The 15,395-nt window shown below is 48.8% G+C and overlaps 1 protein-coding gene across 1 annotated transcript in view; it reads left to right on the forward strand.

Moving 5' to 3' along the window:
• Ak5 (adenylate kinase 5) overlaps nucleotides 1-15,395 on the forward strand; it is a 182,537-nt gene that overhangs the window by 157,145 nt on the left and 9,997 nt on the right. Inside the window, exons 10-11 of the mRNA XM_035451656.1 lie at nucleotides 7,290-7,453; nucleotides 9,471-9,587. Of these exons, the coding sequence (XP_035307547.1) occupies nucleotides 7,290-7,453; nucleotides 9,471-9,587 (281 nt within the window). The remainder of the gene's footprint in view (nucleotides 1-7,289; nucleotides 7,454-9,470; nucleotides 9,588-15,395) is intronic.

Below are 15,395 nucleotides of genomic sequence, written 5' to 3' on the forward strand. Positions count from 1 at the left end.
GCTCCCAAAGTCCATTCGTACACTAGAGATAAATAATCTTCCACTGAGGCAGGCCAGGATAAAATCCTTCCATAAGCTGGGATACTGTGGAGTAACACAACCCCAACAGGGATCCCTTCATAGAATCCAGGCCCAGTTCACAGTCAAGGAAGCCTGCCAGGCAGGCACACTTGCTCTCAGCATGTCACAGGGGCAGGGCCTTTGTGATTCACTTTGTGTAATTGCATCAGTGACTATTAATTAGAGCCAGGATGTAGGAGTCCTGTGGCCCAGAGAGTGGGCAAATCACTTCTCTTCCAACCACTCAACAAGTCCAAAGCAAGGCCTAGAATCAGGCCCATTGACACTGCAAGGCCTGGAACTAGTCCCATTGACCCTGTAAGGCCTAGAATCAGGCCCATTGACACTGCAAGGCCTGGAACTAGTCCCATTGACCCTGTAAGGCCTAGAACCAAGACCATTGACCCTGTAAGGCCTAGAACCAAGACCATTGACCCTGTAAGGCCTAGAACCAAGACCATTGACCCTGTAAGGCCTAGAACCAAGACCATTGACCCTGCAAAGCCTAGAACCAAGACCAATGACCCTTCAGGGCCTAAAACCAGGCCCATTGACCCTTGCATCATGCACAGCATTGCCTTGCCAAGAGTCACTGTCACTGATACAGCAGTTGCCAGGTTACTTCCTAGACTCCAGGCCATAATCATAAGGAAGCATGTCTTCTGTTCTCAGGATTCCAGTCCCTTTTAAAGTTCTTATATGACCCACAGCTGGACCTGTCACTGACATGTTTCAACACATCTACCAAAACATCTGTCAAAGGCTTCCAGAACTATTGGAAATGTTGACTAGTATAAAGATGCAGTTTTCTTAATCACTCCAGGCCACAGAACATTGGCTCCCAGCAATAGCACACTGAAACTCAGCCTGGCAAAGCACTTGTGTTAGCTATAGGAGGTTTCAAGTGGCTTGTGAATCCCAGCTGGCTCGGTCATTCCTGGGCAGTCAGGTCACAGTTAAGTAGCAAGACAGCTTTTCTCTGAAAGGAATCATTCAGTCACAAAAAACATGAACTTGGGGTTAAGACTGCTTTCATTTAGAGAAGAGGATTTCAAGGGCAGAAATGGGTAGGTTTTTGAAAAACAACAACATAGATTGCCTAGAAATGGGATAGATTGATTTGCAAAAGATACTTGTTACTCTCAAAACTATAATTGCAAAGACTATTCACCTTTAAAGATATAGAAAATAGTACCACAATTTAAAAGTTGTGTCCAATCATTGTAAAAGTGTGCAATGTTAGCGCTAAGATCACTCTGTGTGTGTGTGTGTGTGTGTGTGTGTGTGTGTGTGTGTGTGTGTGTGTGTGTGTGTGTGAAGACAACCTTGGACATTGGTCCCCAGGTACCTACCATTTTTTGATTGAGACAGTCTCTCATTGGCCTGGAACTTTGCCAAGTAGTCAAAGGTAGCTGGTCTACAAACTTCCAGGGATTCTCCTGCGTCTGCGTCTGCATCTGCGTCTGCGTCCCATATCACCATCACAGAGAACTCTGGTAAATACTCAAGTATAACCATGAACATCTCATATCAGCAGAATAGGAATAGAGTAGCCAATCAGAACCCAGCAAACACTGTCCCCTGCTTTGCTTTAGAGAAATGCAATTCTGTGAGCTCTCTAGAGCCAACGTGTGTAACTGAAGTACCAAGCGTACATTCAGGATCTCATGCATACTAACAGAGCTTACATGCTTGCACAGTGTCAGATGTGCAAACGTTTGATTCTGACTTTGGATTGTTTGGTTCGACCTCCACGTGCTCAATGATGTCACTCAGGACAGAGCTGAGGAGTGGGGTTTTGTTGGAAATGGCCAGGTACCAACCACCATGGTTCTGCCTGAGACAAAAGATAAGGAACATTTATAGTGGGCCTATCGAGTCGGAGCTCGGCAAGTGGTCGAGTACTGAGACTGTGGAGGAAAAAGTCACAAAGTGAGAAGCCAGACATCAGGAAAAATTAAAGGGCCAATCCATAGCCACAGGAAAACAATACAGAGGAGCACAGTTGGGGCTTGGGGGGGTCCTCGGAGTTGGCACAGAACACACCCAGACACCAAATTCTCAGCCCAAAGGAGATTTATTACCCTGCCTGCTGCTGCCCTTGCCCAGTCCAGAGACAGTAGCCGAGACTGTTTGCACCAGGGCCTATCAATGCCACCCTACACAAGCCTCTTAGCAATGTTCCCCAAAGAGCTGTGTGAACAGGGTTGCCACCAAGAGTTAACAGTATACAATACAGCGTCAACACTGTGGCTGGGGCTGTGTTCAGTTGGTGTACTGCTTCCCAGGAGTTTGTGAGCTGTGTTCAGCCCTCAACACTCAACACCACATAAACTGGATGCTGTGGTGGACACTTGCAATCACACCCCTTGGGAGGTGGAGGCCGGAGGACCAGAAGTTCATAATCATCTTTAGCTACATCAGGTTCAAGGCCAGCCTGGACTACATAGGTCCTCATACCTCAAAATCTAAGATGCCAGCCCCACGTCAGCGATATATGTATCTGTAAATATATAGGACTATGAATTTGGAACTCTTCATGCAAGGTGAACTTCACAATAGCCCTAGGCTAGACGCCTGCTACATTTCCTCCTGGTGGGGAAAAAGGTCATCATGTTTTGTGGAAATGTGTTTATAATATTGAGTGTGAACTCACTGCATATATGTGATCTGGCTTTTTAAATAACTGAAGCTCTTGTTCCTCAGTGATCCATGAGGGGGTAGATAAACTGTCAAGTGGTGAGAATAGAAATGAGAGCGTGTGCCCCGCTCGGCACCGTTACTAAGGAAAGCAGCAGTAAGCCGTCCAGGACGAAGTGCTTGGTCCTACGTGTCTGGGACGCAGCAGGCTGTCTGTCTGCCTGATGTCTTCATCCGAGTGCTTTCCAGTCCTGACCAGCATGTGCTGTCGCTGCCAGGCAACAGCAACAAGTGCTTGGGATGCAAAGTCCTCACCTTGAAGGCTGAGAATCCTGGAGCTGCCTTTAAGGCAAGGTGATGAACGCTGGTACGGGGCTAGCCCGGCAGGTCCAGAAGACCAGCACTCACTCAGCAGGCTCCTGGGGAGGGACTGGCTGAGTGGCAAGCCAGGCTCACAGTATTTGCCCTTCCTTTAGTGCAACTTCAGGGTCACATGGAAAATTCAACAGACTGATTTTTTAAAATCCCATCTGAGACTGAGAAGAAGGGTTTTTCACTCTTTCCCTTTGAAGTGGCATCTCATCTGGACTCAAGTCATACCACGTGGGGCTACAGTGTCGATACACTGACCATCAGTGAGGGGTGGCAACTGTGGCAGCCCCTTGTCAGTCACCCAGCCATGGGAGAACACAGGCCCTTCACTCTGAGATGGGATTCCGGTTTTTTTGTTTGTTTTTGTTTTTTTGGTTTTGGTTTTTCAAGACAGGTTTCTCTGTGGCTTTGGTTCTTCAATAGAATTTTGTCCTGTGTACCAAGTTATCCTAGAGGGATACCAAGCCCTTTATTTAAAAGTGTCAAGTTAGGGCTCTGATGACATTAGAGACAGGCAGCGTACAGTGAGAAAATCACATTGCTCCCCAGTTCAGAGCCTGGGGAAGAATCATGCCATTGTACAGGTTACTTAAAATTCCACAGTGCCTGCACCATTTGGCCCAAAAATGCTAGGAATCTGCAGCTGTTTCTCCCACGGAAGGCTTCTAACTGGGGCAGCAAGCGCCACTTCACACAGCTGTTGTTAATTTGAGATAGAGCAGTTTAATTGCCTTTGTGTCGAGATTTATTAAATAACATTTCAGAGTGGCAAACCTGTAATAGTCATATTAGTAGGAGGCTGGAAGAAGGCAATAATTGGAACACAGCATCTTTGCCTTGGAAGGCACGTTGGAAAATATCTTTTCCACATGACCAGCCATCAGCCATCAAAGAAAGAGTTTCCAGGTAAACACAAGCCACAAGAGAAGTCCTGTGGCCTCCTGGAGCTCAGCTGTGAGCCCCTCTCAGTCATTTACCTAGAAGCACTGCTCCCTCTGAGTGTCTCTCTCTTGTCCCCGTGCCCTCCCTTCCTAAGACAGCTGGGAGCAAGAGTCACTGCTTGGAGCGAATGTGGCATTAGTGGTCTGCCTTGTCCCTGCCACCTTCTGTCACTGCTGTGGGGGTGTCTGAACCTCCCCACTTGGCTTAAAGCCGCTAACCCGATGAGCAGAGGACAGGACACGTGTGCCCTTCCTGGCTTGTCTGCCACAGCAAGGGGGGGAGGGGTCTGTCTTGAGAGGCCCTTCTGCTAAAGTGGGGCAGGAGGTGACATTCCTTAATAGTGAGTTCCACTACCCAAGACAGTTGTGACTCGGCTAGAATCTCAATTGTGTTTTGCATTTTTGTTTCAAATATTCCCCTTTTCAGGAAGCTGTGATTAGGAGGCATAAACGACCACCAATTACAGACACAGGTCGATAAAATAAATATAGTTTCATTTTCCCCTGAAAGCTGGAGAATAGAAAGAAAAGGAAGGACCTGGCATTTGAGGCTGAGAACCGGAAAAAGAGAATGGTCCCTGGTCCTCTGGAAGGAACCAGTCTGAAAGATTTGTAACCACACAGAAGAACTCTAAGTGAAGCATGAATTAGGCGAGACTCGGGAGGTGACTGACCAGGTTTTCCATCCTCCACGCAGTCCCATCTCAGCCTTCGCCTTTCAGTAGAACCCCGACCTCCTCCACAGCGCCCTTTAAAGCCGGCAGACTAATTCAGGGTCCCACGGCGCTCTTCTGGTCCCCTGCGTGTAGGAAGGATGCTGACGTGCTCCAGAGTGATGGACGCCTGTGCCGTCATCGGTCGCCTCCCGCGTCACGCCTCCCGCGTCACGCCTCCCGCGTCACGCCTGCGTCATGGTTCACTTACAGTTCTTCTATGCGGTTACAAATATTTGAAGACATGAGCAACAAACAATACCTTCAGAAAATTAACAGCAAGGTTTCTTAAGAAGTCACTAAGTGCGTGCTAGAGAAAGGACTCAGAGGTTAAGAGCTCCTGAGTTCGATTCCCAGCAGCCACATGGTGGCTCCCAACCATCTGAAATGAGACCTGGTGTCCTCGCCTGGCTTGCAGGCAGAACACTGTATATACAGTAAATAAATAAATATTTTTTTTTTAAAAAAGAGTAAGGTATTGAAGCAACCCACTGTCATTGTGTGTCAATATGTGATTTAAAAAAAGACTTCACTAAGTGTAGGATACTGTGGCCACACTCTGCCCCTGGAAGGTCCTGTGCCCCAGGAAAAGTCAGGGTGCTCTTGTCTCCAGGCCATGCTGCAGGCTGAGTCCCCCAACACACACACACACTCACTCACACACACACACAGACACATACACACTCACACACAGACACACATACACAGACACTCACACATTCACACATAGACACATACACACTCACTCACACACACACACAGACACATACACACTCACACACAGACACAGACACACACACACACAGACACACATACACTCACTCACACACACACAGACACATACACAGACACACATACACTCACTCACACACACACAGACACAGACACACACACACAGACACACACTCACACACACTCACATACAGACACACACACACTCACTCACACACAGACACACACACAGAGACACATACACACTCACTCACACACACACACTCACACACACATGCACACACACATACACTCACTCTCTCACACACACATACAATCACTCACACAGACACTCACACATACACTCACACACTTACACACTCACACACACACACACTCACACACACACACACACACACACACACACACACACGCGCACGCACACCATGCACACAGGCACACACACATAACACACTTACACACTCACTCACACACTTACACACTCTCTCTCACACACACACACACACACACACACACACACACACACACTTTCACTTGCTCACAGCTGCTGTGCTCGCCTCAGCACCTGTCACTCCATGGAGAGCTAGCTACCTCTTAAGGACTGGCCTACATTCCACACTGTGTGTTTGTGTCCACGGGTCCCGGCACAACTTTGGGTGCCATAAGGCTCCAATACATGTCTGGTGAAGGACTGCCACAGCTCCTCCCATGGCGACAACAGTAAAGACACATATGCTTAGCTATGCCACTGTTGGGCACCCATGCTGAGGCGCACATGTGAGGGCACACATGACAGCTGTCCATCATAGGCAGGGCATGGAGTCAGCCAGAAGCTGGGCTGAGGGCCAGGAAAGTGCTTCCCTTGCTAGCACAAGGAACTGAGTTCAATCTCTACAACATAAAAACGCCCCGGGAGGGGCCGGAGAAAAGGCTCAGAGGTTAAGAGCACTAGATGCTATTTCAAGGGCCCAGGTTTAATTCTCAGCACCCACACGGTGGCCCCAACCATCCATAACTCCAGAAACAGGAAATACGACACGGTCTTCTGGACCCATAGGCACCAGGCATGAACACAGTACAGAGAGATGCATGTAGGCAAAACACATATACACAATCTTTAAAAAAAAAAAATGTCCAGAGGGCTGGCAAGAAAGTTCAGCAGACAAAGCTGCCTGCCAGGACACTTCATGACCCTGAGTTCAGTCCCCAGAACCCACCTGGTAGGAGAACTGACTCCCAGAAGTTGTCCCCTGACCGCCACGTGTGCCCCATTGTGTGTGTGTAAGCACACAGAATAAATGATTCTTAGTGGGGAAAAGCCAGATGTAGAGTGTTCAGAATCCTAGTGCTGGGGAGACAGAGAAGGGAAATTGCTGTGGTTTATTGAGCAGCCCCCAGTTTACGTGGAGAGTTCGAGACCAGTGAGAGAGCCTGTCTAAAACATGAAGCAGATAGGATTCCTGAGCATAAACCTGAAGTTGTCCCCTGATATGGACACTTTTGTGCCTGCACCACACACACGAGCATACACAGACAAAAGAAAAAGGAATGAAGACACCGATACATATACTCCTTTTGTCTCCTCTGCAGAATCTCGATTTCACATACATATCACAGGCAAGTAGAAGTTGACAGGGAAGACGAGGTGACCAGTGTTGCAGGGTGTGAGGGGGGAGCGGGTCTGAGCAGAGCACGTGATAAACATACATGAAATGTCATCATGAAACCATTATTTTATACAGTGAATATCCACAAGGAAAAAATAATTACTATGTCCCTAAAAGGGAGGCAGTGGACTTGAGATGCATGCCTGACATGTCTCCTTCCCAAGGTGGCCCCGGCTCTGGCAAAGGCACCCAGTGTGAGAAACTGGCAGAAAAATATGGATTCACTCAGCTCTCTACTGGCGAGCTCCTGCGCCAGGAACTGGCCTCCGAGTCAGAAAGAAGCAGACTCATCCGTGACACCATGGAGCGTGGAGACCTGGTGCCCTCGGTAAGCAGAGACCCACCCTGCTCTCCCTGGAAGCCAAGCCCTTGACTACTGTGGCAGGCTGGATCGCCAAGACAGACAGCTTTGATTTCTGTCCTTGGTGGCAGTCCTGAGGTGGGCTGGTCAACGTCGACAGCCACTTGCCTTCCAAGCTATTCCTTGGCCAGTCGCTTAAATGTCAGTCTGATTCGTGTGTTTCCAAATCCAGCCTCGCTTTAGAGTAAAATCTTCAAACCCCAGGTGGTATGGAAAGCTAAAATGAGAAAGCCCCAGGGAACAAAATCTCCCGGAGTGGGGATGTGCTGTCCACATGACAGACTCTAGACTCACCTAGAAGACATTCCTATGAATAAGGCGCTCTGTGGAGGGTGTCTTGCTTAGGTTCATAGATGTGGGAAGACACGGCTTGACTATGGACGGGGCCGCTCTGAGCAGGGAACCCTTGTCCTAACCTAGCAGCTTCTCTGTTGCTGTGGTAAACACCAGGACCAAAAGCAGCTTACGGGGGGGGGGGGGGGGGGCAGTCCATCTGGGTCACAGGTCACCTCCCTTGCTGAGGCAGGAGCTCAAGGAAGGAACCTGGAGGCAGGAATGAAAATGCCCCACAGACATGCCCACAGGCCAATCTGATGGAAGCAATTCCTCAGTTAAGGTTCCTTCTTCCCAGGTATGTCTAGGTTTACATCAAGCTGGCAAAAAGCAGCCAGCAGTGTGTGTGTGTGTGTGTGTGTGTGTGTGTGTGTGTGTGTGTGTGTGTGTGTGTGTCAAGGCCAGAGGAGGGTGTTAGGTGTCTTCCTCTATTGCTCCCCACCTTGGTTTCTGAGAGAGGCTCTCTCACTGAACTTGCAGCTCACCTTCTGGCCAGCCTGGGTGGTCACAGAGATCTGGGGATCCACTTGTCTCTGCCTCCCCATGTTGTGGGTGGCTGCTGTGCCTGGCTTTTTAATGTGGGTACCGGGAAGTCTGGTTTCAGGACCTCATGTTTTCATAGCAAGTGCTCTTACCCACTGAGCCGTGTCCCCACCCCCCAAAACTTACATATTCCTCAGAACCTTTTTATGGCAGCACCATTCCCTCACGGCCCTCACGGCCCTCACGGTGCGGCCTCCCCTGTGGCCTCCTTCTCATCAGGCTATGGCTGCCTCTGTGCTGGCACTTTTGCCCCAGTGGGCTCCATCGTGAATTCTCTAGTAGGCTCATTTGCTTCCTGCAGACCTCTGCCTAAGTGGCACAACTTCCCAAAGAGGCCCCCTGTGGCAAACGGCACCCCTGGTGTATTCCGGCACTGCTCTAATTGTGTGCCTGTTGTCCTTAGCTGTTGTGTAATCTTTTGTTTCTCATTGTCTGTCTTCCTCATTGGACTGTGACCTTGATGAGGAATTAATTCACAATTATTTAGGGAAGGGTTCTAGCCATACCTGTGGCATCTGCATGCTCCCAGGCTCCTGCCAAAAACTAGAAAATGTGGACTTCCCTGCCTCCCACGCCTCCTCCAGCTTCCGTGTTCTTTCCTGCCTTCCTTTCCACAAACACTTGGTAGATCAACCTTCTTAATGGGGAAATCATGTTGCTAGAAAACAGTTGTCCAATCTGAAAGTCTTCTGCAGTTAGCACACTTCAGGTTTTGTATACTGCTTCTTGGGGGGGGGGCATCAGCCGTGAAGTGTGTTCTGAGCAATTTTCGTTTTGCCTGTTCACTCAGTTGCTACTGTGGGAGGTGGGGTTAGCACGACTTATGGGGTGTAAAATGCCGTGTTTGGAAGTCTTCAAACTTAGTTCAATAACAGCAGTAAGCACAGACCAGTAAGAAACACCCTCACCAATGGAACCATGGCCCAGACCTAACCGAAAGACCCACCCACACTACGGACATTAAGGTGGGGTGAGAGGAGGGTGTCTTCCAAAGAGATCTGATGTTCATCTTGTCCAATCCTCCCGTCACAGAGGAATGCCTGAGGAGTCACATCCATTGGGAATTGGGTTTGCGGCCGGCCCGTGCTGATCACTCTTTCTGCCCTAGGGTGTCATCCTGGAGCTGCTGAAGGAAGCCATGGTGGCCAGCCTTGGCAACACCAGGGGCTTCCTGATTGACGGCTACCCCCGGGAAGTGAAGCAAGGGGAAGAATTCGGAAGAAAGGTGAGCTGATGTTATAAGACAGAAAGATCATCACTCAGCTTAGGGAAGAAATTCAAAGCCCAGGGACGCTGACCACATCTTTCCATTACAGAGAGCAGAAACAGTTTTTAAAAGATGAAATCTAAAAATAGGGCAAGAATGGTCTAGTGAGTGAGTCGTGGTCAGGCTTGGCTGGGTTTTAGGTGCAGAACTACCCCGTCGACTCATTCTGACCGTGTCTGGATTTTCCTTCCTCCTTTGGGTTGCCCATTCTCTCCTATCTCAGGCTTATAGTCCCCCACTTCTGTGGCCTCACAGAAAACTGTTTCTGTTGTGGGGAGTGGCAGGATGGCCCTCAAAAGCCCCCAGGCTGTTTTCCTTCTTCCTGAATCACTGTGACAGGAGATAGAAAAGTATCTGCTGATAGACCCAGCAGAGAGGAACCAGCAGGGGGCAGGGACACTCTATCCAAGCCACCCAGCCTGAGACAGAAAGGCATCCACCCCTGGGGAACAGGGATGAGTATACCCAGAAGACAGGGAAGATCACCCCTGGGGAACAGGGATGGGTATACCCAGGGGAAGATCACCCCTGGGGGAACAGGGATGAGTATACCCAGGGGTAGATCCTCCCCTGGGGAACAGGGATGAGTATACCCAGAAGACAGGGAAGGAGATGCTGCAAGGACAGAATCCGGAATGCATGCCACTCCCTCCCCAACCCTTTCTCATCCCCAACCTTGTGTCCCCCTAGAGATGTAAGTGCCTCAGGGCCACTGGCCTTCGCTACTCCAGTAACTGACCTGCTTGGGCCAGGCGCCACGGTGCATACTGTACACCTTGCCTGCAACTCCTGGAGTCAGGCAAATGGAAACAGTAGAGCACATTTGCCACACCAAGCCTGACTCCAGAACCTTCAAGGAAGCCATGGGTATTGGCTACTGTTTCGTTCTGCAGCATTTCCTTCTGAATTCCTTCAGTCCATGTTTCTGAAAGTAAAGTGACCATTTTAGGTAGACAGGGAAAAGAGAGGCCTCACACTAAGGCAATGGATTAAGCACAGAGGTTTGGCAGCTTGCCCATGGCCACACAGCCTGTGACAACTAATGACAGGACAAAGATTTGGGAGCACCCAACTCTATCCCTTTCTACCACTGCCACGTGGATGAAAGTGACTAAACCTTGAGTCTGCTTTGTCCAACTGCCTGTCTCCCTCTTGACTTAAATATAGAGTCAAAGGACTGGAGGGATGGCTCAGTAGTTAAGGACACTTGCTGCTTTTGTAGAGGACCCGAGTTTGGTTCCTAGCACCCATATGGGGCCTCACAATTGCCAGTAACTCGGATAGAGGGTACCCAACTCCCCCTCTGTCCTCCACAGGCACCAGGCATACACATGGTGTTCATCATGGAAGCAAATAGGCGAACACATACACATACTCCATAAAATGAAAATGAAATAAATATTTAAAAAAGTAGAGTCAGAGAAAAGCGTCATGGTCCATATGACAAAGGTGGACAGGGTGATAGATTCATGTGGCCAAGCCTTGTGGTGGCGTCCATAAATAAATTCAAGCAAAAACAAGTAACTGTATGGGCAGAATGGCTGAAGCTGGCTTCTGAGTGATGAGCACTGACGATGTCACAGCTACCTTGGCTGAGGTAGAAAGAGTATCAGCACAGGCCATGCCCCTGCCTAGGTGTTCAGGGTGTAGAAGTCTTTCAAAAGTGCATTCAGAAGTAATAGGATACTCTTCCGAGACCCCCAAGTTGTCCAAGGTAAGACAGGCTTTAATATGGGCATCTTTGGAGTTTTAAAAGCTAGATCTGGTGGCAAACCCCAATGTGGATGCCCATGGAGCTATATGCCATGCCAGGCACCAGTGGGGATCGGAAGAGAGACGGGCACAGCTAACCAGCAGCCCACCAGCCACATGCATCCCAGGACTGCTGTGGATGAAGCCCAACGCGTTTACAGATGGTAGCATTATGTCACAGTTCAAAAGGTGCGATGCCCTGGATGTGCCCCTTACAGCACAGCGTCCCTCCACGTGGGGGTTGGCTGCTGTGTAGGACACGGCACCAGCTTTTCTCACTCTCCGCACAACCCTTCAATGTCCCGGCCCCATTGTTTCTTCCTCCCTAGAACCCAGGCAGTGTGGGCTCCAGGCTCACTATGGGAATTCCCTCCCACTGTGGGCCCTGTTGAGTCAGGATTTGGACAGACGGACGGACGGACAGACATGGCCTAGAAGAAGCTCACCCACCAGTCCCTCAAGAGCTGGAAGTGTCTCACTGGTGGCTGGAGCTCCATTCGCCACTGAAACAGTCACCTTCAAGTGACATGTGAATTTCCTTCTTCATGCTGCTGGGAGTACGATGACTCCAGCAGACCCCACATGAAGCCTCCAAAGCCTCAAATTTAAATACAACAAAAATGATGCCCACACGGGAAGGCTCTTGACATGAGGCCCATGAGAAAGCAATTTCCTCAAATATTTAAAAAAAAAAAAGTTTAGGAGGCTGGAGAGATGGTGCAAAGGCTGAGAGGGTCTGCTCTTCTTCCAGTTGCCAGCACTCACGTCAGACAGCTCACAGGCACACGTAACTGTAGCTCCCGGGCAGCTGACCCCGTCTTCCTGCCTCTCGTAGCACCCACACGAGATGTGGCACACATACAATACACACAGACAAAAAAGAAAGCACTTTAAATGTGTTGGTAGTAATTAAAATGATACCATATAATCAAAACACAGTGTACAAAACGCCCAAAGAATTAATAAAATTTTAAGAAATAATATATGTAAGCGGTTCAGGCCACTTCCAGATACGGTTGCAGTGTGCCAGCTGTGTTCCTGGGAACAGTGCTGGATCCAGGAGAGTGAGTGAGGTCACCCTGAGGTTTGCGCCCAGGGAAACCACTTGGCAGAGAGGCAGTGGACGATCCACTGTGAGGCTGGTTACCACGTTGCCATCCATGTTACCATGGATGCTGGTAGCATTCAGACACTGGCTCAATGTCAGGTGCTATGCCCGAGACTCCATTCCTAGCAAGTGCCGAACCGCATGCTGGCACTCCCACCCGAGCTGCTTTGGGCATTGGAGCAACCTCTCGGCCCGCTCCTAGTCTTTCAGGGCTAGCTCCAGATTAGATAGAAATAACCTCTGTTTATGACTAAATGAATCCCTGGGCTGTCTTTCCTGTTCCCAAGGGCGGTCTAGAAATGCAACCCTGGCAGACTCTTTCTGAGCTAACCGAACCACCATCTGCCTCCCAAGCTCGCCCTCTGCTGGTGAACCCGGTTGTTTTCTCGGGCACCCTCACCCTCACCAAGCCTTCATGCACAAAGGAACTGTTGAAGGCCTAGTTGTATTCCAGATTTCAGAGCAGGGCAGCTAACGCTTTGCAGACCCGGCTGCATGCCAGGCAGTGCGCCTACAGTGCCCTACTTAACCCTCCCAGAGAGCCTGAGGTCTCCTCAGGGTCCTCATGGGATTCAAGATGCAGCCATGATAGGCGGGCTTTCTAGTAAACCACCCAGCCAGGCGGTTTAAAAGGACAGTTGGTTTTTACCTCTCATAGTTCAGCAGTTTTGTGGGCTCCACTGGTGGGTTCTCTCACGAGGTCCCCAGGATCGTAAGAGTCGGATACTGGGTGAAGCTGGGCATGTGTTGGGTGCTGGCTAGCCTGGCCTTCTACTCACTAGTCCTCTCCTGATGGCTAGCTGAGAGTTTCCCACTAGTTGATGTTGTCAGAGTAGTTGAACATAGGAAGTAGCTGGCTTCCCCTGTATTGAGTATTACACAAGACCATACAGACATTGTGGCTTCTCCTGTATTGAGTATTACACAAGACCAGACAGACAGACATTGTGGATTCCCCTGTATTGAGTATTACACAAGACCAGACAGACAGACATTGTGGCTTCCCCTGTATTGAGTATTACACAAGACCAGACAGACAGACATTGTGGCTTCCCCTGTATGAGTATTACACAAGACCAGACAGACAGACATTGTGGCTTCCCCTGTATTGAGTATTACACAAGACCAGACAGACAGACATTGTGGCTTCCCCTGTATTGAGTATTACACAAGACCAGACAGACAGACATTGTGGCTTCCCCTGTATGAGTATTACACAAGACCAGACAGACAGACATTGTGGCTTCCCCTGTATTGAGTATTACACAAGACCAGACAGACAGACATTGGCTTCCCCTGTATAGAGTATTACACAAGACCAGACAGACAGACATTGTGGCTTCCCCTGTATAGAGTATTACACAAGACCATACAGACATTGTGGCTTCCCCTGTATTGAGTATTACACAAGACCAGACAGACAGACATTGTGGATTCCCCTGTATTGAGTATTACACAAGACCAGACAGACAGACATTGTGGCTTCCCCTGTATTGAGTATTACACAAGACCAGACAGACAGACATTGTGGCTTCCCCTGTATGAGTATTACACAAGACCAGACAGACAGACATTGTGGCTTCCCCTGTATTGAGTATTACACAAGACCAGACAGACAGACATTGTGGCTTCCCCTGTATTGAGTATTACACAAGACCAGACAGACAGACATTGTGGCTTCCCCTGTATGAGTATTACACAAGACCAGACAGACAGACATTGTGGCTTCCCCTGTATTGAGTATTACACAAGACCAGACAGACAGACATTGGCTTCCCCTGTATAGAGTATTACACAAGACCAGACAGACAGACATTGTGGCTTCCCCTGTATAGAGTATTACACAAGACCATACAGACATTGTGGCTTCCCCTGTATTGAGTATTACACAAGACCAGACAGACAGACATTGTGGATTCCCCTGTATTGAGTATTACACAAGACCAGACAGACAGACATTGTGGCTTCCCCTGTATTGAGTATTACACAAGACCAGACAGACAGACATTGTGGCTTCCCCTGTATGAGTATTACACAAGACCAGACAGACAGACATTGTGGCTTCCCCTGTATTGAGTATTACACAAGACCAGACAGACAGACATTGTGGCTTCCCCTGTATGAGTATTACACAAGACCAGACAGACAGACATTGTGGCTTCCCCTGTATTGAGTATTACACAAGACCAGACAGACAGACATTGGCTTCCCCTGTATTGAGTATTACACAAGACCAGACAGACAGACATTGTGGCTTCCCCTGTATTGAGTATTACACAAGACCAGACAGACAGACATTGTGGCTTCCCCTGTATTGAGTATTACACAAGACCAGACAGACAGACATTGGCTTCCCCTGTATTGAGTATTACACAAGACCAGACAGACAGACATTGTGGCTTCCCCTGTATTGAGTATTACACAAGACCAGACAGACAGACATTGTGGCTTCCCCTGTATTGAGTATTACACAAGACCAGACAGACAGACATTGGCTTCCCCTGTATAGAGTATTACACAAGACCAGACAGACATTGTGGCTTCCCCTGTATTGAGTATTACACAAGACCAGACAGACAGACATTGTGGCTTCCCCTGTATTGAGGAGTATTACACAAGACCAGACAGACATTGTGGTTTCTTATGGTAAAATTGTATGTATACCAAATGTCTCAGAATTAATTTCTTTATAATTTATTATCAGCAAATGTTTAATTTGTATGGTTATTTTAAATATTTGTACCCTCGGAGTAGTGTAAAAATTACTCAGGCAGAACAGGGCCTCATGAATGGAAACAGTTTAGGAGGCCCTGCCACACCTCAAAAAGTCGGTACCCTCATTCCCACACCCTTCTATTGCTCCAGAGTTACAGAGCAACGCAGACTCCAGGGTGTATTGCCCCAGA

The sequence above is a fragment of the Cricetulus griseus genome (genome assembly GCF_003668045.3).
Source record: "Cricetulus griseus strain 17A/GY chromosome 1 unlocalized genomic scaffold, alternate assembly CriGri-PICRH-1.0 chr1_0, whole genome shotgun sequence".
NCBI lineage: Eukaryota > Metazoa > Chordata > Mammalia > Rodentia > Cricetidae > Cricetulus > Cricetulus griseus.